General features: G+C 40.1%; 1 protein-coding gene across 1 annotated transcript in view; it reads left to right on the plus strand.

The window, feature by feature from the left end:
• The window catches only part of tln1 (talin 1), a 93,026-nt gene that overhangs the window by 15,075 nt on the left and 50,174 nt on the right, over window positions 1-27,777 (plus strand). The window contains exons 2-18 of the mRNA XM_073478713.1: window positions 815-887; window positions 6,743-6,905; window positions 8,943-9,040; window positions 10,899-11,028; window positions 11,296-11,448; window positions 11,958-12,100; window positions 13,646-13,773; window positions 13,889-13,949; window positions 14,102-14,206; window positions 16,627-16,782; window positions 18,324-18,425; window positions 19,959-20,035; window positions 20,414-20,594; window positions 24,215-24,328; window positions 24,446-24,554; window positions 26,712-26,920; window positions 27,015-27,113. Coding sequence (XP_073334814.1) covers window positions 6,776-6,905; window positions 8,943-9,040; window positions 10,899-11,028; window positions 11,296-11,448; window positions 11,958-12,100; window positions 13,646-13,773; window positions 13,889-13,949; window positions 14,102-14,206; window positions 16,627-16,782; window positions 18,324-18,425; window positions 19,959-20,035; window positions 20,414-20,594; window positions 24,215-24,328; window positions 24,446-24,554; window positions 26,712-26,920; window positions 27,015-27,113 — 1,995 coding nt within the window. The 5' untranslated portion in view covers window positions 815-887; window positions 6,743-6,775. The remainder of the gene's footprint in view (window positions 1-814; window positions 888-6,742; window positions 6,906-8,942; window positions 9,041-10,898; window positions 11,029-11,295; window positions 11,449-11,957; window positions 12,101-13,645; window positions 13,774-13,888; window positions 13,950-14,101; window positions 14,207-16,626; window positions 16,783-18,323; window positions 18,426-19,958; window positions 20,036-20,413; window positions 20,595-24,214; window positions 24,329-24,445; window positions 24,555-26,711; window positions 26,921-27,014; window positions 27,114-27,777) is intronic.

Consider the following 27,777-nt stretch of genomic DNA (forward strand, 5'->3'; position numbering starts at 1 on the left):
AGTATTCAAACCCCTTTAACTTATTTTGTTATAGATTTTGTTCAAAATTGATTAAATGTACCTTTAGCAATTTTACACACAATAACCCATACAATCAAAACAAAAGCCTATTTGCAAATGCATCAAAAACCAAAAAAATAATTTCATCCTTTGCTATAGTACTCCAAATTGAGCTCAGATGTTTGCTTTGATTATCCTCAAGATATCTTTTAATATTGATGAAGTCTTTCTGTGGCAAATTCAGTTGATTGGACATGATTAAGAATCACACACAGGGTCTGAATACTGTCTAAAGGCACAACAGCAACTTGTTGTTTTCACACTTTCACATGCTTTTTGTATGAATATACAAACAAGATATATTTTGTTAATTAGTGCACTTTATAGGTGCTGAAAGGTGGATTGATAGAGCCAGGTTAGCTGTTTCCATCTGTTTCTAGTCTTTGTGCTAAACTAGGCTAACCAGCTGCTGACTGTAGCTTCATATTTACTCTGCAAGATTTCAATAAGAAGGTCAATACTGTGGTTACATCTGTAAAGACACTGAAGATTATAAAGAATGTAGAACTATTCCTTGAGTGACAATGGAGAATTTTGCATTTTGAGAGTCATAAGTGATTCTCCTATAGTGTTTGAATAGGATTAGCAACCACTTTTTACAGCAAATACAGTATGTGAGGATATGCCATAAATTAGCTTGAAATGTTGACATTGTTAGACGGTATGGTTTTATCTATCATGAAAATGTATGAGTGGTAGTGAACACTGTTTGACTGATAATTATAACTTTGTCTATGTCTTTCCTTTTCTTTAGCCAAAGAGAAGAAACCCAGAGTTCATCATCTGACTGGGCAGGAGGGCTGTTACTCAACACTGGTTTACATCAGGTATTTACTTCACTCACCTTCTTTGTAGGTTAAATCACTTGAGTGGATATTAATGAATTGAGTGGCTAAACAGTGCAGTCGTTTTATCTGAGATGAATCCAATCCTTAAACTCGGCACTATCTTTTAAAAAATTTATTTAAAAAAAAATAAAAATACAAAGTGCAAATTCTTTGACTTTTTTGTTTCATGTTCAGTAGTTTAACAAGGTTTCTTAACAAAAATCTTACTCTTCATTGGGGGTCATGTGGCTTAACCTTGTTGAAGTGTAATAGTGACTTTATTATTTTGGATCTTGTGTCAGTCTTTAGAATCAGTTTTGAGGGGTTTAATGCACTCTGTACTTGCCAGGAAAAGACTGCTTCTATTTTTGTTTTCTAGTTAAGTCTAGTTTTATCTGTTACTGCAATATCCAGCTTTCATTTTGATCTGTCATTGTTCTGTATCCTGAGATCTGATCCCCCCGCTACACACCCCAGTTACATCCGAATGTATTCAAGGAGGGAGCCAGAATGAGTGGCAGGAACTGATAGTGATACAGTGTCCGCAGGATGTGAGGCTGAGGGTGTCAGGGATATCTGTGTTGCAACATTCGATCCCTCTGATGCCAAAACATGCCATGCTCCTCTCTCCATGCTTTCACTCTGCAACTAAGATGTCACCTCTAAACAGCTTTAAAAAGAAACGTGCTTACTGGTCAAAGTGTCCGCACACTGCCTCACTCAACATTATTTGTACAAACCATTCGTGCCTGAGGCCAGGGATCGAGGCCGTGGCCTTTTGCCACTACCTGCAGACACTGGAGAAAGCTGGGGAGTAGAGCTGGAATCCAGTTGAAGTTGAGGCGACTCTTTACTTGATGTGTACAAACAGCAACAATCGCTTCTGATGAACCTTGCCTTTGTGTATTCTCTTGCGCTGAAGAACGACTTCCCCTTGCTTTTTATGATTAGGTGCGTTTGTTGGATTGTTGGTTGTTTTTTTCTTGTCAGTAGTATTTCACAAAAGCTGCTGAACGGATTTCCATCAAACTTGGATGGAGGATGGGTCTCGGCCCAGAATAGACCTCATTAAATATTAGTACGGATCTGGATAAAAGGACAGAATTAAAGGGGAATGTTGGGCCTTGGCAGAGGTATGCGCTCTACTGAGTACCTTCCTAGTTTTCCTTTTTTCACTGAATCTTTTAATCTCACTCACGCTGTAATAGGCCCTACACCCGTCAGCAGCAAACCCTGTTTTCATTCTTGGTCTAAATAAAGATTTATGTCTTTTAATTTTGATAGCTTACCTTGTCGCTGTAAAATTATCTCTCACATCCTAAATCATCTTTCAGTCATTTTGTTTAATAGTGATGCGGATTGTCAAGTAGAATCTATAATGCCTTTCTCTCCAGGCTCTATTTTAAAGGTATCTGTTGCAGAGCTGAGTGTTTGTGGAAATCCACCCATCTACTGTACAAGTTGGCCATTAGAATTTATAGAATTTTAAATCGATTTAAATAATAAGTTAAGGATGCTCGAGCTACATACTTTTTAACCTTGCATCTTGTATCTTTATGTATCTTGTATCTTTCTCAGTTACTGTTCAGCCTCATCACCTGCCATTTGACATAACTCATAATATTTCACTCTTCTCTTTTTCCACTTTTGAGATAAAGTGTATTTGTAAAAATGTTATGCGTTGTTATGTTGTTATCCTCTGTTGCTTTGTGTACAGTGACACACAAGGCTCAATTTGGGGACTCATGGATGTGCGTGGTTCAGCCATAGTTTGCAGTGTGTTAGCCACTATACTTTAAAGGAGTAATATTATGCTAATTATCAGGTTCAGTATTTTATTTTGGATTACTACTAGAATAGGTTTACATGCTCTTATGCTCATAAAACACATGACCCCTCTCATACTGTCCATTGCTGTAAGACTGTATTCACCTTCTGTCTGGGATGCTCTGTTTAATTACTGTCTCTTTAAGGCAGGGCCCACCCTTTTTGAGACTGACAGCAACCTCAAAGAGAAGGAGTAATCTAGAGGGGTACTTTTTTAAAATAAACTCTTTCTAAATAATGTAATATTTGTTTAGTTTTCCTTAAAAAAAAAGAAAAAGAATATTATGAAGGTCCTTTTAGGCAAGCCTTGCCACTCAGCAGCCATCTTAATAACATCCCAGGTGTGATCCTCTGAAGCCGCTCTGAAGTGCCTCTGGGCTTGTTAGGTAGAGTGGACAGGCGTGCTGCCGCTGGGCTGCCCTACCACTGCTCCACCACCCAGCCTGTCCGCTCTAATGTTACCTAACGAGCCCAGAGACACTGCAGCTGCGACAGCCAGTCGTGGTGATGAGTTTAGTGGGGCAACTACTGCTCACAGTCAGCTGCATCAGCTCCACTGCTGTGCTTGTGTTTTTCTTGCAGTTGTTTAAAACGATTAGCCAGCGGTGGAGCTGTGATTGGACTGTGAGCCGTGGTTGCCAGAGTAAAAACCCCCCCCACATCTGGCTGTCGTAGCTGCAGTGTCTCTGGGCTTGTTCGGTAGTGTGGCATTTTGGGCTGTGGGCTGTGGGCTTTGGGCTGTGGCATTGGAACAGCAACGTAACTGCTGTGCAAAAGCATATAACTGCAATGCAGTAATTCTAGTTGATAATGCAGTCCATAGTAAAATCCACGCATCCTCAAGCTTGAAAAGTTACTGCAGAAGTATTGAGTAAAAACACACATGTAGTACAAATTAGTCTTCCAGTTGTTTTGCGGACACTTTCTTCATATATCCATCAAAAATAAAATGAATACACTGGGTCTTGACATCTTCAGATGGGAGTAGACAAAGAATGTTGTGTTGATTCTTGAGGCCAACAACAGAGCAGCTCTTGTTCTTGGCTTTGTACTAGCCCTCGTCTTATTAAATATATCCTGTGGTTTCACGCTTACAAATGTTGAACCGTGGTTGTCCCTTGTAAAAGTGTGCTGGGCTGTGCAGCCAACAACACAGTAGCTGTGCTTACTCTTACATTCAACATAATGCTAGCGCTGACGGTCAGGTGCTGATGAGAAGAACAATGGCGGACCTCTGCAGAGGTAGCTGTGGCTGGGGATCCTCAGATTGTTGGTGGTATTATTTACATGAGCCCCCTCCTTACAAAACAAGGAGGCCAAAATCTGAATGGCTCACTGAATCCCATGTTGTCCATCCTAGGCAGCCCACAAAAAACTGACTAGGATGTTTTATTTCACAGTATTTGTTTAAAATGTCCCTTTAAATAATGATCAACTGGGTTGACTGGACAGTCTGGTCGACTTCATATTTAATAATTATCTTGCAGGTGATATAAACATGTAGTGTTAGTTGCAGAGTTGCCTCTCTGCATGATTATGACTGTGACTGAGAGAAACTGGGTTTCTCACAGTCATCTGGTTTCTTGTAAGTTTAAAAATAACTGGTGTTCCTCATTTTAAACTCAGCTTCACACTCTAAACTGACTGACAAGAAACGATGTTGAAATCCCCTCAGTAAAGATGAGTTCGCAAAAAGATGGAAGTGTTTGGATGTACTTCCCTTTACTGAACTTCATTTAGCAGAGTGCCAAATTATAGATTTTCAGGGACATTAATGGAAACTTGGCTCCCAATAATCAAAGCGAGTAGGTTTTTCTTTTTTTACTTTTTACTGAATATCCAAACAAGTGTGAAAGCTTTAAGAGAAACTAAGATTACTATTCCACCTTAAAGGCCTACACGTTAGCTTTTTCCAGAGCTTCTTCATCAGTTTGTTTACTGGTCAGGGAGATCGATCTTTTGGCATGCAAACATAAGCCATCATAAATACACTTTTAAGACTCCATGTTGGCTTAAAAGTTTAAGGATTGACATTTTTTGACATCTCTTTTTAGCATCTCTTAAGGGACAAAGGGCTAACTTGATTCTGTTCAAAAGTAACAAAATCTACCTACCAGCACCTCTACAGCTGGATTGGGTTGAAATTTGTCCTGAAAATTCAGTAAACCCTAGGTAAATCATGATTATTTTAACCTCAAAAGAATCTCGCATTTTTACTAATTTATCTCCACTAGTTTACACTTTGTTGCAACCAATTGTTGATTCTTGTGTAGTATAAATGTATTGTAACTCCAAGTTTGCCCTGCATATAAAATTGAATGCCACAGATCTAGCTAAATATAGCTTCAGAGCCAAAAAAAACAAACATGTTTGAAGACATAATTTGAAGACATTTAAATTAAGTATTAATATGAATTGCCAACATAAAAAAAACACATATAAATATTAGTTTTTTTTTTTTTTTTACTTTTTAGTAACTTGAATATTACATTCAGTGGTTTTATTTAGGTAGTTAGAGGTAGATATTTGTACTGTGTTGACTTCAAGGTTTTCCATCTATATGATACCTATTTATCTTGTTTTTAATTTGATTCAGGAAATAGTACAAATTACAACTTGGAGTGGCTTGTTTTTTTTGTATGCTAGATGATGTCATCTTGTTCCCTGTGTCTGGACAAAAAATACATTCTTTCTTCCTTTGCTCAATAAGCATTTATTACTTCACAATTTCTAACTTGTCCAAACTCATTTCTGACATCATCAAATCCAAACTTGAACAATCAACTTTTTGCATTAGTGACAGTTGACTTCTTCATCTCGGCTTTTTCTGAGCAAGGCCCCATGATCTTATTATTACATCAAATTGCTATGATAGCCCTCTTTAAATACTTCTGGTTATATTGCAATCCATTTTGTAATAATCTGCCCAAACCTGTTTATAGGTGGGATTAGCCCATACTTGTGTATATATATATGTATATATATATACACATACACATACATTAGAGCCCGACCGATAAAGGATTTTTAAGGCAGATACCGATACAAATATTTGGTGATTTAAAAATCCGATATTCCGATACATCGGCCGATATATATAAAAAAAATATCCAGAAACTCCTAACAAAACATACACTACATTTACATTTCCATAATATTAGTTATTTGTAGTTATTTATGAGTCCTCACTGAAATAATATGACAATGCAGTTTAAAAATACACTTGTTTGTTTTATTGTCACAACAGAACAGAGGAACATCAAAATTACTAGCTAATTCCGTTTCACTCTCGGCTTACATGTAACAGCAGCAACACTAGACATGGACTGAGAACTGATGGGGATGTTCTTTTAATTGTTATTCAAGCAATGTATTTCTCGTGACAGTTGCCAACTTGCCATGAACACGCTTCACCGATGATCTCAGTCGTGGATAACTGGTTCGCTCTGCCCCACTCTGGCTGGATCATCTGGTTGTAGGGTTTATGGCGTTCTAAACACGAGTGTTGCCAACAGGGACGTTGTAGAGTGTCCTCTAGTGGACAAACTATGCAACGCCAACACTCATAGCATGGTTGAAGGGTGTTTCGTCCGTTTTTATTTTATTTTTTAAATATTCATTTATCGGCCATTATAAATGCCGATACCGATAGTTTGGAAAATGCCTAATATCGACCGATAATATCAGCCAGCCGATATATCGGTCGGGCTCTAATATATATATATATATATATATATATATATATATATATATATATATATATATACATATATACATTATATATTTAGAAGGGGCCAAAGAATTTGGCTAAACCAAACTTTCAGTTTCAACAGAAACAGACATGCTAATTTTGAACAGAAAAAAAGGTCACTTCCTCTTCTAAAGGTTTTTCCTGGTCTTTGCACCAGTGTTAGGTGCGTTTGGGTTAGGTCAGAACTGTTAATGCTCACAAAATGTATATGATAATGGGCTATACAACTGATTTTTCTTGACTAACTACTTGAATAAATGTATCTTTAATCACTCAGGTGTGAGTTGGGTGGAGGTGTAGAGCAGCAATCATGGTGGCCCTGTCACTTAAGATCGGTGTGGGGAACGTGGTGAAGACCATGCAGTTTGAGCCCTCCACCATGGTGTACGATGCCTGCCGTATCATCAGGGAGAGAGTTCCTGAGGCACAGCTTGGCCAGCGTGAGTTCTTTCTCCTTCTTTCTCCTTCCACACACAGACACAAACATGCATGCACACACAGATAAGGGTTCAAGACTTTTTAAGGCGCTAGTATACTTCATTGGAACTGCTTTTCAGATGGTTGAAAAGCTTCCATTGTGGAATTAAGAGAAACTTTGTGAAATGCTGTCTACAACAAATCCTTAACTATTTGGACCTTCTTTTTAATTCATCAAACAATAAACATGAAGATATTTCTTTATTCGTTTATCTGTTTGTCCCATGGATGTACGTATGTATTAAAGCTTTGTTTTAATCCACCTTTGAGCGTGGCTGTTCCAAAGCTAACCATAACCATAACTATGTTTTGCCTCCTGACGATGTTGGACATAATCTAGCATAATCGTACCCTTATCCAAGCCCTTCGGTTGCTTGTTATGGACAATGTTACAGAGACTGAGATTGAGAAGCAGGTTTGTACTCCTCACATTTGTAGGTATGTAATTTGTATGTGTTTTGAGGAAACCTTTCAAACTATTCTCAACTGATGGTAAAGGATAGTGGAGAATGGAAGCAGGACACCAATACTCAGCATGTAAAACAAAGCCATAGGTTTCTACAAATGTTGAATATACAAAGGTTAAAAGGTAGCCTCCAAGAGCTAGGCCCCAATCTTAGCATGTCCAGAATAAATTGTTGTAATTGAGATTTGTTAACTTTGTCCTCAAGAGTTTTGTGTAGGGCACACAAACTCTTACCCCTTGGGAGTGCATTTCTAAATCGATATGATACCTTGAAAAATATTGATACAATGGGAAAAAAATTACTTAACATTGAGGGCATAAAATTTCAGATTTGTATTAAAATATAAATATAAAAAGCCTTGTGTTCTGTGTGTTAAGCACAACAGCATTTAAGGCACTATACTTCTGACCATAGTCATAAGAGTGGGAGAAGGCTAGCTATGTGCACACTGCATCTGTGTGTGTGGCAACTCACTGATGGAGATAAGAGAATGAAGAGTGAGAAAGCACAGCTGGTATCAGTATTGATACTGTGGAAAATGAGTATTGCAATAGTTTCCAATATTTAGTATGGATATTTTTCGGTATTTTGATATTTTTGACAACACTATTTGGAATAAATGAGTAAGGTTTAGCAACCTAAAACACTAGGGATGTATGTCCTTTCAAAGGCATCAGTAACAGTTTGTTGATGATGATAATACCTGATCTAGGTCAGTATGAGCATTTCAGGCCCAGGGGTTACAGTAAATGAGCAGTACCATAATCACATGGGATCATTGCAAGCAACATTCTCATCATATGTAAATAACTGTTAAGACAAGATGTATGCAGTCCAATGTGTCAACTCACAAAATACAATAATTTCCATAAGGTGGTGAGCATGTGGAGGTTTGAGCTAATATTGCTCTTGGTGTAAAATTGGTACAAAGCAAGCCCAGGACCATGGAGTGGAATGCAGGAAAGAATGTCTAACAGTAGATGAATTGCGGCCTTGCTACCTTTGTCTAGCTGATTACAGGCTCTTAAGATGTTCTGCAGTTGAAAACATCGCTCAAAGCTGTCAACTCCCTGCTACACAGACAAATCAGCTGGTGTGCATGCAGAGTTATGTCTTATTACACAAGCGGTTTCGACAGCAGCTCTCTCCATTGCTTGTTCGAACCTGCAAGTCATTTTACATCCCAAAGACAAAGTCAGTATCTCTGCCTCTGCCTAATTCAACAGCTTGTTTCTACTCTTCAGCATAATAAGCGGTCCGCTTGTCTGGTCTTGCACTCTCAAGAAAAGTGGTCACATTTTGAAATGTGTAACATGATATGTTTGAAGCAGATGTATGTGTTGAAACAGATGCTGATTATCCAGCGACCCACTGACCTGATTAACATGGACAAAAAGAAAGTGCACATAAGTCACATCCAGCACAAGTACTTGAGATAATAATAGCTCCTTAGTGGCAGAATAGCCACATGCTGTTGTATGCCAAGAAACACACTTGCAGTGCCTCACTCAGTATTTCTGTTTCCCTTTGCAGCCAATGACTATGGGTTATTTCTGTCTGATGAAGACCCAAAGAAAGGCATCTGGCTCGAGGCAGGAAAGGCCCTGGACTACTACATGTTGAGGAATGGGGTAAGTCACTCTAGCACACACTCTACACAGCACTGAATGCAACAAATACTTAAACTTCTATAGAGACATTTTATGCTAATGTTCAGGTTCATATCCGTACTTTTCACGTCTCAAGAATAGGTTTACATGCTTTAATTCTTGAAAAAAAACACAGCACTTTTCTCATGCTGTCCATTGCTCCATATTCACCCTCTGTCTGAAACACTTCGATTAAACCCAGTTCTCCTTAAGGCCCACATCCAGGAAGGCCCGATCTGTCCTGATTTGTCAGCTCACACAGGCCTGAGCCAGCACCGCTCATCATTTCTCAGGTCAACTCCACTGGTGTTTTTAGCTTCCAGTTAGCTTCACTTTTACCTAGACTATCACCCCAAGAACCACTGCTTAACCAAAGACTTCACCCTCGCACATGTTAGAAAAGGAATATGATCCGTATTAGCCTTCGCCTCACTGTCCAGCAGGCCAAGTAAGTTACAGTTTTGTAACTGTCTTTGTATGGTGTTAGCAAGCTAACTGCTGGTTGCTAATCAAAGTTACAAACAGTTGCCAAGCAAATTAATTCCTGCAGTTGACTGTTTCTTTATCGCACATACAGTAGCTATATCATCATCTCCAGAGCATGCCTATTAAGTAAATTTACACACAGCAGCAACACGCACGCACACACACACACACACACACACACACACACACAAGCCTAATTCAACAGTCTACCTACAAATAGTGATGATAGTGCAGTCATTAGTAAAATTCACACATCCTCAATTTGTTAAGTCAACAAAGCTGTTGGGGAGAAAAACACACACACAATTCAGTAGGTTTTCAGTTGTTGTAGGGCCATTTCCATCAAATATACATTTAATCCACTGCGTCTTGACCCTCTTAGCCTCTCTCCCCTCTTAGCTTTGTACTGACCCTTGTCTCATTAAAGTTTCTGGTGGTTTCACTCTTACAAATGTTGAAATGCTGTTCATCTCTTTAAAAAATATCCAGCAAATGCTGTCTTCTTATGCTCATGTTTGTTATGCATGACCTGCTTGTGCTTCCACATATCCATATATCAGACAGCGAGGTGGCCATACTTTCATCTAGGTGGAAGATGGGCCCCCTAGCTAGAGGTGGTGCTATGTCACATAGGCCCTGTTCAGACCTGATTGTCAACCATCCTGAGTCAACCGATCACTAGTAGACAGCTGCAAGTACAGGTGTGCACTCACACCTGTAAAGTGCAACGGCCTGCACAGAGTGATAGATACTCAATCACCTCTGCTAGTTTGGTTGTATGTACTGTATGTGTGTTGTCTTCTCATACAGTATAGAGCAGTGGACAACAGATACTGTTAGAAGCTCTCATCTTTATTTAAAGATAAATGCAGACTGATTTAATGACATTCCTTCTGTTCATGCAATCAAATGTTATTTCTGATGCTGATTTAAACACATGTTTTGGCTGATTAGTGTTTGATTAAAATTATTTATCTAATTTATTAATTTAGTTTTTTTGCACAAAAATGTAGCTTGCTCTTCTTGATAAAATCACCAAAATGTGCCAGAGTCTATTCTCACTACAAAGTCTTAGACACTGCTGCCTCATTTGAACAAACCTCTCACCTGATTGTGCCACTCCTCCCACCCTCTGTGACAGGCAAAGCCAGTGTTGGGTCAGAACAAAATACCAAACTGTAACAGCACTGCTTGTGCTCTTGAGACTAGAAAAGTTAACTTCTGTGAATATCAGAATTAGTTCTGGATTGTTCAGAGGATTTCAGAGTATCATGAATGATCAAGTCTGAACATCTGTCAGGAATGTTGACATCTAGTAACACAGAGCTCCTGACTTGTGTCCTCTGTCTTACAGGACACTCTGGAGTACAAAAAGAAGCAGAGACCTCTGAAGATTCGCATGCTAGACGGCACAGTGAAGACTGTCATGGTTGATGACTCCAAGATTGTCAGTGACATGCTCATGACCATCTGTGCGAGAATAGGTCAGCTTTGTCACACACAGCTCACACTTCACCTGGACAACTGATGTTCAGATGGAATTATTTCTGCCTTCTAACTGATTTCTTCCCTAATGACATTCTATTTGTCTGTCCATCAGTACATCACCACTATATATTGATGTTCTATTGATGCTGGTTTACTGGTCATTTGTTATGAAAGCTGCTATTAATATAAATAATCCTCAACTTGTGCTTGTGCCATGTTAAAGTGAAAGCAAATGTAGTAACCTGAATCTGTTTGTGGATTAGGCATTACAAACTATGATGAGTACTCCCTGGTGCGAGACACTGGTGAGGAGAAGAAGGAGGAGACCACAGGCACCCTGAAAAGAGACAAGACTCTGCTGAGAGATGACAAGAAGATGGAGAAGCTGAAGCAGAAGCTCCACACAGATGATGAATGTATGACAAGCACAAGTCTTCACACTAACTGTCTTTAACACACTTAATTCATGGCCTGTAGTTTCACAGGGGTAACATGATGAAAGTGACCAACAACAACCCATTTTCATGGTTTCACTGGAAGTCGGGGTCTCCCATATGTGTTTGAAGATTCAACTTTATTGATTGTGGTGATATGTTAGGAATACTGTGCTGACATCATTAATGAGTCACCATCTGTGACAGACTAGAAACCGAATCGGCTACATAGTAATGACCTGTTAGGATGGTAAGAGGTTATTCAAAAATAGCATACAAGTAAAGCTAATATAAAAGCTATATTGTGTTTATTTTATATGGCCAGTAAACACACATGCCTGACAAATAGCAAAGCCTGCAGCACTGATCAACCATCTTTAACCACATTTCTTAAAAGCGCCTGTCTCTTGTCTGTCAACACATTTTACAGAGAGTACACAGATACAGAAATCACTACTACATCAGTTTATTTGGTTGATGTTTTTCCTCAGTGAACTGGTTGGACCATGGCAGGACGCTGAGGGAACAGGGTGTGGAAGAGACAGAAATGTTGCTGCTTAGGAGGAAGTTCTTCTACTCAGACCAGAACGTGGACTCCAGAGACCCCGTCCAGCTAAACCTGCTCTATGTACAGGTACACAAACTAATTTCATACACGCAATAATTGGTTTTCCTCACAGCCAAATAAACAACATTGAGCCACCATGAGTGGGCCCACCACCCATAGGGACAGTCATTGGAACTGAATGAAATGTGCACCGTGGCAAGCAAAGGTTGGGGACCTGGGCATTCTCAATCCTGGCATTGCAGACTGTTCCTCGAAATGTGGAACGTCACACCTCTCATAGGGAAAGAACCAGAGCTGGTGTGTGGGGTTGAGTGGTACCAACTAGATATAGTTGGGCTCACCTCTACGCAAAGTGCTGGTTGGGGGTCTGACTGTTGTATGTGCTTACGCACTGAACAGCAGTTTGGCCTTCTTGGAATCCCTGGGTGGTGTCCTGGAAAGGATTCTTTCAAGGAACTTTGTAGTACTTCTGGGGCTGACTCGGGCAATGATACCTGCCTGCCTGATCTGAACTTGAATGGTGCTTTGTTAACAGACTTCTGTACTAGTCATGGATTGGCCAAAACAAACACCATGTTCACACAAGAAGTGGTTCATAAGTGTAATTGATACCAGAGCCACCACCCATGATGAGTTAGATAGGATGGCGGGGATGCTGCTGGACAGACCTGGTAAACCCAAGCAGTGAGAGTGAGCTGATTTTGTGTCGTTTTGGTCTTAGACGGCCCTCTCACATTCCTGGATTTCTTGATTATGCAAGGCGGCATAATACACATGATTATACTTCATATCCACTTTGCGCACCCAGGCTTGTGCTTGAGCAACTGTACCGTGACGGTACGGAGCGCTCGCACTAGTCAAACAAACTGGACTTTGGGGGTCAAACGTGCTTGGGCATGGTACAAATTGCCTAGTGTGAGTGCGTCCAGTCATGCAGCCGTTGCACAGGACCATTGGGCTGAAGAGGGAGCTGAGGTGGAAGGCAAAGCTTTCAATTTAACAGTCAATCTACATTCCAACCATCACATATGGTCATGAGCTATGGGTAGTGACTGAAAGAATGAGATCGTCGAGCTATGGCCTAGAGGCTGTTCTAGGTGGATAACCAGGCAATTAGGGTCATTGCAACCTAATCACAACTAATATAACTGAATGAATAAATGAATTTTATACATTAATTAAAAGAATACAGCACTTATACACTATAGACAGATAAATCTCCTTCTGTATGTGCGTAACACACCACAGTCTTTTTACAATGAACTCCACAGATGGTGAGAATGTTTATACAATGCACATGTACTGTATATATTGTTTGGATACTCCTTCATTCATACATAGGATCAATATGATTTACATGGAACATGAATGCTGACACTATCTTTGTTTACCTTTTTAAAAAGATGTTATTTTATGTTTCTTTCAATAGGAGAATATATAGTAACCAAGTAACAGGTGGGACCAGTAGCAATCCTTAGATGGTTTTGATACTGATGCTGTTTTCATAAAAGTAGTTTTCAGTTGTTCTCCTGATTGATGGTGGATACTATTCTGAGGATTTGTCTCACTGTCTCTCTGTCTCTATGTCTGTCTGTCTGTGTGTGTGGACAGGCCCGTGATGACATTTTGAATGGATCTCATCCAGTCTCCTTTGACAAGGCCTGTGAGTTTGCTGGCTATCAGTGTCAGATTCAGTTTGGAGACCACAATGAGACCAAACACAAGACTGGATTCTTAGAGTAAGCGCTGCTGCTTTCATATTCATATTCACTGTTCACTGTTCAGTCCAGTTCTTTTGCATATATTCATTATTATTTGAGATTTCTGATTCTATTTGAACTCTTTCCTCTTTAGCTTAAAGGAGTTCCTTCCCAAAGAGTACATCAAGAACAAAGGAGAGAGAAAGATCTTCCAGGTAAGAACTGGACTACTGTGTCACACTGCACAGAGATGTTTAGTGTTTACCCTTGGTTGGAACTTTAGCAGAGAATCAGAGATGCAACAAATACAACATGCAACATTGAATTAATCTACTCCTTTGATTGATTGTTTCATGTGTTTCTGCAGGCACACAAAAACTGTCAGAACATGACAGAGATTGAGGCCAAAGTCAGCTATGTGAAGCTGGCCAGGTCTCTGAAAACCTACGGAGTGTCATTCTTTCTGGTCAAGGTGAGAGGAAAGGGATCACTTAACATTTCAGTTTGATGGAATGCAGAACAGTGGCTTCATAAGATGGAGGAATTTACATTTGCTTTAAGGCGCATTCAGGGCACAATTAATGAAGCTACAAAGTACGTGACATCATAGAAACTGATCTGAAGTAAGCTAGATGAGTTACATGAACTCACCCTGCTTTGTAGTTGCTTCAGTATGGTAGCTGTAAGGCTTGGGCGACTGGACGAATATATCGCCCATCGGCTGAGTCCATCACCGTTGGTTTCATTTTCGGCGATTTTTTTTGGGTGATTTTCGTCATTTTATTTTGCTTAATTAACGGTCTGCCTCCACAGGATTCAACACGGTACATATAGTTCATAATTACTATGTAGAGCACAATTCAAAGTGTGCACGTATTGGAACTGGCAGCTTCACACAGGATTTCTGACGAGTCTTTCACAAAATGGCGGAGCTGAAAGTAACGTTAATTCATAAACCATATTTGAGAACTACATCAAAAAAAGTTATAATAGGACAGGTATGTTATCCTGATCTCCCACCTGTTTGCTCCAAGGGAGCCGCCTCTCTCGGTGTTATCTTGGCATGCTCTTCAGGATGATGTATTCGTAAATGCTCGTGCAAATTGGTGGTGTTAGAATCTTTTGCTGGCACCACTCGTTTGCATAGACGGCAAATTACCTGATTTGTGTCTTTGGGCTTGCTGGTTGCGTCAGGTCTAAATCCAAAATAATCCCAAATAGGGGATTTTGTGTTCTTTTTCACAATGAGCTGTTCCTCCATTGCAGTAGCCTGAGACCTCGCCCCCTGTGCCCGCAAAGCACGCTAAACTTTTTTGCTGCATTCATGTGGTGTCGGAAGATCCGAGTTGCTGAGTTGTTTTTCTGACATGAGGTGGCGTTCATGTGAATTATCCCATTCTGAAAGTCATTTTTAGATTTTTTCCGACATCACATGAATGCAACATCCCCCCTCTTTTTTTTTTTTTCTCCGCCACACACACAACTGCCGAATATATCGGCAACCGCCAGTTGATGGGCTGACGGTGGCTGGTTGGAAATTTTTAACTTATCGCCCAACCCTAGTAGATGTACCATATCCTGCACAGAATCATATTCTAATTTAAACTTCCACCAGCATGTTGATATAGAAGTTGCCAGATTGAAGTGAAGGAATCTGGCAGATATATTAAGCAAAGAAGTGTTTAAAACCAATAGTTTAACTGACAATAGACACGATTTTTGTTTTTATCTGATGCTATCAGGGCTTCAGACTGCAAACATTTACTTGCATTTTGCATTATCTTTGGAGGCAGTGCGACTATAAGTAGGAGCACCTGTGTAACTTGCAAAAGTGCCATTCATGATTTTGTTTTTAAAATCATTATCATACATCATGTGAAACACCAGGAACCCCCTCTCCCTCTCCCTGTGTAGCGCAGTACATTTAAACATGATGAAATTGACTGCAAAGGAAAGAAAATGATTTAATAGTCTCTATATTGCAAGAAACCTGGGTGTGATCCTCGACGACGGACTATCCTGCTCTTCCAACATCACCGCAGTGGCCCGATCCTGCAGATTTGCCCTCTACAACATCCGCAGGATCCGGTCTTTCCTCACAAAGGACGCAATGCAACTCCTGGTCCAATCGCTGGTCATTTCCTGCCTGGACTACTGCAACTCTCTCTTGGCTGGACTCCCAGCCTCTGCGACTAAACCCTTGCAACGTATCCAGAACGCTGCAGCACGCCTTCTTTTCAATCTACCCAAATTCTCCCATGTGACCCCCCTCCTCCGTGACCTCCACTGGCTTCCTGTTGCGGCCCGCATCAGATTCAAGACCATGGTGCTGGCCTTCAAGGCCGTTGACGGAACTGCACCAATCTACCTCCAAACACTGGTCAGACCACAGGCCCCAATGCGAGCACTGCGCTCCACTACATCAGCTGGTCGGCTGGTACCGCCATCGTTGAGAGCAAACAAAGGCCACTCAGCGAAGTCGCGACTCTTCTCTGTTCTGGCGCCCTAGTGGTGGAACGAACTCCCGACCAATGTCAGGACAGCAGAATAGCTCGCCATCTTCCGCAAAAGACTCAAGACTCATGGAAAATTATTGCTGCCTGGCGATCGAAGTCAGGCTAGCAGCCTGGCACCATTTCTGTCTACTTTCTCATTTCTATTATAGACTAAATAAATGAAAAAACTCATGTTGTATCCTGTGCGGTTGGTAGTTGCTATTCTGAGGAAAACAGAAACGACCGGGTTGTTTTTGTGTCTAATACCACTAGGAAATGCTAGGGGGATTTGTTTTGTAGACATGCAGCAAAATGGCTGAATAAGAAATTCAAATGCATTAACATTTCTGGTTTATTTCTAGTAAGGACATTGTAACTTTCCTTAAACTTCCTGCAGGAGAAAATGAAGGGCAAGAACAAACTGGTGCCTCGTCTGCTGGGTATCACCAAGGAGAGTGTGATGAGGGTGGATGAGAAGACCAAGGAGGTGATCCAGGAGTGGAACCTGACCAACATCAAACGCTGGGCTGCCTCTCCTAAGAGTTTCACCCTGGTGAGTACTTCATGGAAAGACAGAACATATCATTGACCCTGAGCTTCTTCACCCAAGGAAGTTTTAACAGCCACAACAGCCAGTTGATTTTCTCCCTGTTGTTTGATCAGTTGGTTGGAAACCTGATTTTTTTCAATGTTTTTTTATAGCTTTGGTACTTTCGACGCTATTGCCTCACTCATTATTGGACATTGTATTGTCTTAAACATGGGATTGAAGTACTCTGACGTATTTAAGCACTGATACTTTTGACAACCCTAGCAGAATATCAGTCATAACCGTTTTCGATTTGCAAAGTATTAATACTTTTTTATGTCCCACCTCTTACCACAATGCAGTGAATAAGTACTGTACATAATCAGTACACTTTGCTTTTTTAGTGGTATTTTGTCTTCTTCAGTTAGACAGATATCATGATGTATCGTTAGATGATTGTCTTGCAATGTATCACTTATCGCAGGATCGCTGTTTCGTGGTACTATTGTTATTATGGGCAACTTATCGTGAATCATATCGTGAGTTACTCTGTGATTCCCAGATTGGATGTTTTGACTTGTTTGAAAAAGAATTGAGTCATTAGACTTGTATTCCTATGGTTATTGGTTCAAATTCACTACTAGATATGGGGTTCTTAACTTTAATGAGCTATATTTGTATCTCCCACCTTGGTAGTGTAGCATAATAGAAAATGTCAATGTAAATATTTTAGTAGGAATTTGCAAACAGAATATCAATAACTGCATACACAACTCATAAATAAAAAAATATTTGTGTTTTTTGTACTCATGTACTCATTGTACTCAAATGTACACATTTAGCAGTAATTCACTAATTCAACTGATTTGATGGATTTGTTCACAATATAAATTCAATGTAAAGACTTTTTTTTAAGGATTTTTTTTGGGCCTTTTCATGGCTTTTTATTGACAGGACAGCTTGAGAAACAGGATGAGAGGGATGGGGAGCTACTGGCGCACCCAGTATAAAGATTTTTTTAATGAATGTGCAGATGTTTCTCAAACTGTTGACTGAAGGGGAAACATGCTGTGAGCCTGATATTTCACATTTCATTCATTTTTTTCATGCTGTAGGACACCATTACACAGGCAGAAGTAACTCTGCATTCTCATTATTTGGACAGTACATCACATATTTTACACCTCCAGACTGACAGCTGATTCAGCAATGATATCATCATCATCATCAAGAGAAACTGACATTGCTTGGGCTTATGGTGCAGAGGAAAAATGTCCAATTTCTCTAAAAATGTGTTTCCTCCATATCTGGATCTCCTTAAATAATCTTTTCCTCGTATCTTTTCCTTCCCTCCTCAATGGGATCAAGATGCATGGAATGTTATCACATCCGTTAGTTTGTTAAGCCAGAGAAAAAATGCATCAAGTGTCCCCAGCTGGACTCGAGCCATCGATGTTCTCATTCATGGTCTTAACCGTCTAAGCCATTGTAACTCCTAAACTACAAGGACGCCCCCTGCATATGTGAATCTTTTAATGCAAGGTTGTTCTTTGCTCTGCTTTCAGGACTTTGGAGACTACCAGGATGGTTACTACTCTGTGCAGACCACTGAGGGAGAGCAGATAGCTCAGCTTATTGCTGGCTACATCGACATCATCCTCAAAAAGGTAAAAGTCAGCAATAATATGGGACTGACATATTATACACTTACATGGTTGTTTAAGGTATGCCTACTTCATTTTTGAAAAATAGAGGATAAAAGGTTTACCTTCATTTCTTTGTCCTGCTACAGGTGAAGTGAGGTTGATTTCTTATTAGGGGTGTCACAATTTCAATTCTAAATCAAAAATCGATGAAATGAGTATTTAATGTCGATTATTGAAATCAAAAGTGGGATTGGTGATTCTCCCAGTAGGCAGTTTAATCTCTCTCTATCCTCGCCTTCTCGTGTGTGTCCAGCATGTGTCTGGGGAAAGAAAACCAAACATTGCGGTGTGTGTGGTGCTACCCACACGGGGTGAAAAGAGTTTTGCAGGTGGTGAAAGTCAAACTGTTGTTTCAATGTATAGTGTTTAACAGTTTGTTCCCTATTGACTGTTGAAATATTTTTATACCATTTTGAATAAAATATATAAATTTGAAATACATTCAAAGAAAAAATGGTGTTAATATCACACTTGTTACCATGTATCTTTTTTAAAGAGAAATTTGAAAATGTAAATGTTATCAGGGCATTAAACAAATTATCTATTTAACTTGATTTAACAAATCAACATTCGATAATCTAACATGGCAAAGCCATCGGTGCTGAAAAATAAAGTTTGAAATTCAATCGTGGCCCCCCTATTCCTTATTACAGAGAAACAGCTGGTATAAATGCCTCTAGGAGCTTTACCGTGAATGTAAATAGCAGAAAAAAACGAATGAAAAGCTATACAGACAGCAAGGTGACAGTGTCCATGTTAATCCAAACAGTAGTTGACTTGATCAACCTGAACAATAAACTGTGGGGCCCATAAGGAAGGAAGGATGATGCCTTGCTCAACATTTGTCCACCATTTTTTCCTAGAATACATTAAAAACATTCATATTCCAGGTCCTAATCCATTTATGTTTAAAAGATAAACCTTATTAATTATTATGTTGGTTAGTGAATGCCCACAGTCATCTCCCTTTCTCTGACTGTTTGAACACCCTGATGGACACTGTCAAACTTCTGGGTTGGAGAGGTAATATGGAGTTTATTGATACCACATTAAGCCTGTTGGATATCCACTCCTAATGCAGTTGATGGAAGGGACATGAATGAAAAATTTCTTATAAATGTAATTTTGTTGACACCCTGATGTTGTAAATGACGGTGCTCACTCTTTATCTTGTCTCATTATTGTATTGCTTGTTATGTTGCAATGATGTCGAGCTGCTGATATTGTAACTGCACAGAGTCCCTTCTGTTGTAGACATCCTCTTTCTCACTTGCTAATTGGATTAAAGACGTTACAATATATGTTGTGCTTACATTTGTTTAATAACCACTCTTCTTAAAGATATACATTGTATTGTAAGAAATTAAACCTGCTCAGTCCCTTAAATGTGCCATAGCCTATGGGTTTTAATGGCTAGCCATTCTTAAATCCTTTTAAATTACATTTTGTATGGTCCAGTGTGGTCACTACTGATGTCATTACTGTCTTTGACAGAAAAAGAGCAAAGACCACTTTGGCCTGGAGGGAGATGAAGAGTCAACGATGCTGGAAGACTCTGTTTCACCCAAAAAGTAAGTGTGTGTGTTTGTGTTCGTTTGTGTGTGTCTGTGTGTGTGTTACTGATACAGTATACTATGATTACTAATCATTTACAGAAATTGAGTATTGAGTAACCAGTAAATAGTGATAGTTTTTATGTAATCATCAATCTCTTTAAACAGTGTCACGACTGACTAGTTGTTATAATCCAGAGAGACTCTAAGACTTAGTAAAAACAATATATAGTGATAATACATACAGATCGTGCTACTCATCATAGTGTGTGTCCCAGCAGTCAGCAGCAGTGGGTGCATATGGACGACCTCCAGTTCCCGACTTCCTGGGTGAAACTCTATATTTGCCACGAAAGTAATTTCTCTCTTCCTTTTCCTTTTGTAACAACACTCCAGGTCCACAGTGCTGCAGCAGCAGTTTAACAAGGTGGGCAAGGTGGAGACAGGCTCAGTGGCCCTGCCAGCGATCATGCGTTCAGGAGCTGGAGGCCCAGAGAGCTTCCAGATGGGCTCTATGCCTCAGGCCAAGCAGCACATCACCAGTGGGCAGATGCACAGAGGACACATGCCTCCGCTGGTAAAGCAATAACAAATATCACAAAAGGCTTGAATTGGCAGAATGTGACTCAAAATTAACTTTGATCACAACCCTCTGCATCTGTTCTGTACTGCACTGTGATGTTCTGTAAGAACTTGGATATAACAGGTGTACAAATGTATCATGAAACCTATGAGGCATTTTGAAAATACAGAAGAGAGAACCGCACCTGCTCGGCCCTGATACAATGATGGTTTGTTTTACAAAACCCAGTCATAGTGTATGTCTGAGCAAAGACTTCCTCTTCTGTGCACTAGGGGTTAATATTTTTCTTGAAAATGAGACAAGCTCTATCGTAGGAACACATGTACTGTATTCTTCGAACCAAAATGCAATAAGGAGAAATATACATAATTTGCATAAATTATATTGTAATTAAGCGTTATTATAACATTATTATTCTAAATTTCCCTCGCGATAAATAAATCATCCATCTGTCCATCCAAATGTAAAATCTGTCAAGACTGGCAATCCCAGTGAACAATCATGCCTTTCAAACAGATTGTGACAGCAAGAAAACACGAAGGTGAACAAAAGCACCACAAACAACTTTCTTTATTTATTAGAGACATTCTTTTCATGACCTGTTTTAAACACGTGAGGCTGATCATTCCTGAGCCTTGGGTTTGATGTGTTACATCATTTCAATTTTCCCTGAAACATTTTGCCTAAAAATAAAGTTTCCAGTGTTCAAAAGACACCATAATCCCATTCTGGGTTATTAAATGATTATTTGACAATATATGTATAACATAAATATAGACTGCATTTATTCATGTGCAGGTGTTTGTTAAACAGGTAACAGACAGAAAATCACAGGTGCAGTTTGAATTTTAAGGTTGTGGGTTCACAAAAGATCCAGATCCAACTGTCAGTTTATCCAGAAATGAGCCTTTGAACAAAAAAAAAAGATCATCCAGCAAAAGTGTTTGCAATCTGCTTTTAAAGATATTTAAACTTGTAAAAAGGACATGATTGGTTATAATCAAGGGCACAGACAGCAGATTAAATAATAATAAGTCATAAGAATAACTGCAAAAGAAATCATATCTTTGTTTAAACCCATTCCTAAATTGAGTGTATCACAGTCTAATTAACAAGTGTAGGCCTAAACTATATTTCCTATTACTTTAATCATGTAAATTTATTTTACTGATTACACTGTAAACTGCAGAAACACACTTTTGCGGGAGTGATGCACTGATCAAAGGTATATCCATGGACACTGCGGAAAATCCATGGAATGGGCAGTCCAGGTCATATAACTAAATATTCTAAGAGCAGTTCCTTGTGGGTAAAGTAATACAGGCACTTGGCACATCAGTTTAACTTTATTGATTATTTAATTCTGTTGACAATTATTAGTTTTGTGTTATTATTAAAAAACATATAGATAAAATCATTTTGGCAAGGGGCTGTGTGCAGGCACAAATTCATCTAACGTCTCTACAGCTGTTAAAGTTGACTGACAGCCGATCCATCTGTGATCAGCTGCAGCCGTCATCAGAAACTGACGTCGCTTCATGTGACGCTGCAGAGGAAAGGACGTCTCATTTCTCTATATTTCCTTGTTTCCTCTCTCCTAACACCTCTCCACCAATCCTTGGTAGGAGGGACTAAGACACGAGGAAAATACGCAAGTGAGAGAGACATAGATACATTAAAGGGAAATGCGAAGTACCCATAGCTATGTCAGTAGTCCGTTATGGTCCTAGTGCCCCGTAGTGGCAAAAGGAAATGACATGTTTTTATACTTCTATGTACTCCTGCTAGCAGGCTGACCTAATCCTGCTCAAATTTTGCGAGAAAATCATTAAGGCCTCCATGATGGTATAAAGTGAAGATTCTCAGTTCTCATTCAACACCGATGCAGTGGCAAAGAAATATTCGCCATGACCCAGGAAGTCCTTATAACTCATGTGTAAATGGTATAATCCCACCCAAATTTCACGTTTGATCAGTGTCCCGCCATAACACTTCAACATGTCAATTAGCAGGTATAGTCACAGGGCCACCTTCTGACAACAGGAAATAAGCCTTTCAAAATCATTGAGGCACTCAAGAGGGTGGGTTAAAAAGCCTTTAATTAATCTGGCTGTTGAATCACAACAATAGTTTCAGCCATTAAGGCCTTCATCAGGGCAGTACACAATTACATTTTATTTCTTATTTCTTACATGTATAGGTTAGCAGACAGTCACATCATCAGTATAGCCAAGTAAGTAGAAACATGATAGTCACATGATCAATGAAGACAGGTGTGCAGTAACATGGTTGGTCTAGATAACCACATGACAGACTATGCAGGTAGGTGAATTGTCACATGGTCAGTATGAGCAGGTTGGTAGTCACATAATCAGGCAGTTAAAATAAAAAAACTAAGCATGTTTAGCAGAAAAATATCACAATGGAACAATAGAAGTAAGTAACTTTTTCAGACTTTTAAGGCAATTTATAATAAGGTATTGCAATTTATAATAGACTTTATGTTATACTTACAACTTATGTCAGTAAAGAAGCTGGTTTTAGTCATATTACCACAATTACTGCAATTTCCACACTTGTAGTTGCCTGCTCTACTGCTTAACCAAGTTTTTTGTTTTTTAATGATTTGTTTTATATTATTCGCTTCACTACCATATTGTGTCACAAAGTACACCTGATCTGAGCCTGGCTGTTGCTTCTGTTTTAGAACCAGTAACTGTTCTCTAGAGACTTTTTGCTTTATTGTAAGCTGTGGATATAGTGTTTAGTTTACATCCTCTCTTCTCGAATCTTTGACTCATGTCTTGAGCATTTTTTTTCTTCTTTGACTTCTTTAAGCTGGAGGTTGCAATAGAACTTAAATAAATCTCAATCTTTGCACAAAGAACAGAGACATGGCTGATTGAGAGTGGGATGCCTGAAATGTTAATCACTTGTCCTTCCTCCTGGTGTGCAGGCCGTGGCTTGTGGCTTTTGGCTGACTAACATATGCCTCGTCTGGTCTTCTTCCTTGTCTTCGTATTCTGTTGTCTCTTTTGGGTCTGATGTCTAAAATTTTGTACTGTAATTTTGCGCCCATTTTGTACTGCCCTGATGAAGGCCTTAATGGCTGAAATGCGTAGGCATGTTTTTACTATTGTTCTGATTCAACAGCCAGATTAATTAAAGGCTTTTTAACTCATTAACCTCTTGAATGACTCAGACCTTTTCTACAATTTTGAAAGAACAAGATCCCTAAACTGATGAGCACCAGAGGGACACCATTTTCCACAACTGAGCAGCTCTCCTTGCATTCTGTTTTTTGACCGGGGATATTAGCCTTGTCTGGCAATCATTATTTCTTTTTCTTGACATTTTCATGGTGCAGTCTATCCTTGACATGTTTAGTCAGTTTTCTCTAGTGCCACATAGTGTACACTGGAAGACAGTGACTCTTTTGCGCAGTGTCCAAAACACATGGGTATATCTGCAACCCTGCGCATTGGGGTGTACCACGGCCCGTTCATCACTGCTTGTAGTTTTAATTCATATTGAGACCACATAAATATTTTAGAAACAGTATTAACTTTAACACAATAGGTCATATCAGTGACAGCACTTTTTTGTGTCCACAGACTTCAGCACAACAAGCCCTGACTGGAACCATCAACTCCAGTATGCAGGCTGTCCAGGCTGCCCAGGCCTCTCTGGATGACTTCGATACTCTGCCCCCACTGGGAACAGATGCGGTGAGATGAAATCTTTTCTGAGTCCAAGTGGATTGAATTAAGTGCTGATATAAGCACTGAGCAGTCCATTCTATATCTTTGTCACCAGAGGGTTTTCTTCTTTTACTCTTTATCAAGGCATCTCAAGCATGGCGCAAAAACAAGATGGATGAGTCTAAACATGAGATCCATTCTCAAGTGGATGCCATCACAGCAGGGACTGCATCTATGGTCAACCTCACTGCAGGTAGAAACACTGTGCCTCACCATACCCTCTCCTTATTGCTTCCAGTATGTGTAATGCCAGTGATCTGGAAAATATTGTTATTATTTTTAACATGTCTTTCTGTCAGAAAAGCACTGGCAGAACGCTTTGGAGCACTGAGTTGAAGTGCTTGTGTGGTAAAAGAAAAAAATCAGTGCAGGTTGGATTTGGTTGACATTAGCTGAGGCTCTGATAACAGAGGGCTGACTACACAGCTTGTACCTGGCTTCCAGTACGAACAGTGATAAAAGCTAACTTACAACATGCAGTGTCTGGCCGATCTGCTCCCACTAATGGGCTTTTCTGTCTTGCTTATGATCATTTCTGTCTGATAAATGTCAGAGTTGACAGACACAGCCAGAGCAAGCTTCTCCTGTATTTTCTTGGTTACCAGGGTGACTGGTGATGAGTCCTACCTAATCTAATATATGATTGGTTGCCTGATTAAGAGCGACAGTGTTGACCCCATTGCCTTTCTCATAAATTGAGAGATTATCAACTAGAAGCACTTCGAGTGGCTGCACAACAAAGGAAGAACGCTCTGGAAAAAAAAAAGATGCTGGGTGCAGTACTTTCTCTCTCTGCGGCAGGATGCTGCTGCATATCCTCTGTCCTCATTGGGACCAACTAACAAAAGTTCTCTGGGCTCAGAAATAAATGTTAGATGGACACGTGCCCTTAAAGAGCACTTTCTGCATTGATGTAGAAACAAGTACTCAGTACATAGAGTCATCACTGATGGGTACAACAGACTGGAAACTGCTTTTCAATTACTCTTTAATGACTAAAGAACTATTGACCTGATGACAGATGTTCTCTGTGTGAAACACTGAAAAAAAAATCAAATTAGATTGACTGTCTTAATGGACAGGTCTTCCCCTTTTACAATCCAATGCAGTTTGTGTATAGAAAAGTTGGTGCTGATGACACACTGCTTTACATATTAAACATTATGTGCACACGTGGGAATAGCTGGGAGCTCTGTCTGAATCAATAATAAATTCCACACATCACTAGGCAATGCAGCAGCTGTAATGACACATTTTGAAATAATGCTGCATAAACACACTGCTAAAAGAATGTGGCCATATGCAGCCCAGACCACCTCCAAATGTGGTCTCAGTGCTTCCTCAATGTGTCTTGGGTACATTCACATGTGTACTATTAGCAGTCTACTTTTGATCGGAACACCTAAGACCAATGCCAGGTTTAAACAGGGCAGTAGACAAGTTAAATATCATTTTCCAAAGTCAAAGCAATGTGTTGCTAACATAAAGCATGTTTAATAAGGTCGCTTGCTCACTCTGATTTCTGAGTCAGTCTTTGGGGTAGGGCTTCGGGGAAACAAGAGTTATGATCAACTCTGGCTGGGTTGCATGGACATGGGTGTTGGAAAACATCTTTTAAAACACCCGATCACCCTTGGTTTCGCCATTAATTATGTGTTCCAGTGCAACCTAGCGTGTCTATTCTGAATCCTCAGGGTGAACTCACACTTGGCAATCCATGCCATGCCCAAGCACGTTTGATTCCCAAAGTCCAGTTTGATTGACTAGTGTGAGCGCTCCGTACCGTGCTCAGGCACGGTACACTTTCTTGGCCCTGGCACAGTTGGAAGAGGTGTGCTTCGGCATGGTTTGGTTGCTCACGCACGAGCACAAGCACGGGTGTGCAAAGTGGACATGAAGTATAATCATGCATGTATGTCGCCCTGCATAATCAAGAAATTCAGGAATGTGGGAGGGCCATCTATGACCAAAACAACACAAAATAAACCACAAAACAGTCAGTAGAGTTTATCATGTTCTCTGTGTTGTACATGATGATGTATGTAAAGAGGTAACCGCGCTCAGGCCCGTTTGTGGCCAGAGCAATTCGAGTGCAGGCCAGCAGGGGCCGGAGAGGAGGAACAATTGTGCTTTCGGCATGGTACGGAGCAACTGGACCTAGTGTGAGTGCACCCTTAGACTCGGCAAGGCCAACCTTCTCACAGCTCAGTGATGATTAGGTATTCCAGATTTGAATTGTAGCGTTTGACATGAACCCATGTGGTACTGGGTTTGTCCGTCTGTCAGTCTGTCTTTCTGTCTTACCCATCCATCCATCCATCCATCCTTCCTTACTGTGTTCCTCTCTCAGGTGATCCAGCAGAGACGGACTACACAGCGGTGGGCTGTGCTGTTACCACAATCTCCTCCAACCTGACAGAGATGTCAAAGGGTGTTAAACTGCTGGCAGCGCTCATGGATGATGAAGGAGGAAATGGCCAACAGCTGCTGGGTGCTGCCAAGAACCTGGCCTGTGCTGTCTCTGAAATGCTGAAGACTGCCCAGCCTGCAAACACAGAGGTACTGTATATAGCCAAACAACTAGGGAGATGTAGACCTGTTATGTCAACTCATTGTTGGTTGAGTTAATGTCCATGATATCTTTCGCTTCCAGCCTCGTCAGAACCTGCTGCAGGCTGCAGGAAATGTGGGCCAGGCCAGCGGAGAGCTGCTGTCTCACATAGGAGAGACAGACACTGATCCACAGTTCCAGGTGTGCACATCTTAACTTTGATCAATGCAGTGTTGCTCTTATTTTTATGCTATTTAATAGCTTTTGGTGGTACTTCTTGTTGTGTAGCACTACAAAGATAAACCTTTATGTGTAATGCACAGAAAGTTAGTAAGTAAAGTACAATTGTCAGTCAGCGTAGATTTAAAACACCAGATGTAACATCCGGCATGGGATAACTGTCCGCCTTCTTACCTTGGCATTGTTTACAATCACAATCTGTGGGATGCAATGATGATCGTCGGCTGTGATAATTGCTTATTGCTTTAAAAAAAGGACCAAAGAGACAAGGTAGGGTGGCATCAATCTCTATATGTCAGTGTGAAGTAGACAAGAGATTTTCTTTTGTACATTTTGGAAAACTAAAACTACAAAAAGTTTCTGAAGTAACTGTTAGGTAACTTCACCGTTAGCTACCAAGTAACTGACCAGCTGAGTTCCAGGTCTAAATTATTGCATGGGCGTTGTGGCCATTTTACCACACTGCTAAATTGGATTGCAGATTCCTCTGTGATCAAAATTCAACAACGTTGTACAGATGAGTATGCTGAAAAATTCTGTGGCCGACACACAAAAATTAGAAAAATTGCAACTGTAGCAGCAGCTGTAGTAGCTGGCAGTTCCAGCTCTCACATGCATCTTCCTC

This window comes from Pagrus major, chromosome 12, assembly GCF_040436345.1.
Source record: "Pagrus major chromosome 12, Pma_NU_1.0".
NCBI classification, from domain to species: Eukaryota; Metazoa; Chordata; class Actinopteri; order Spariformes; family Sparidae; genus Pagrus; species Pagrus major.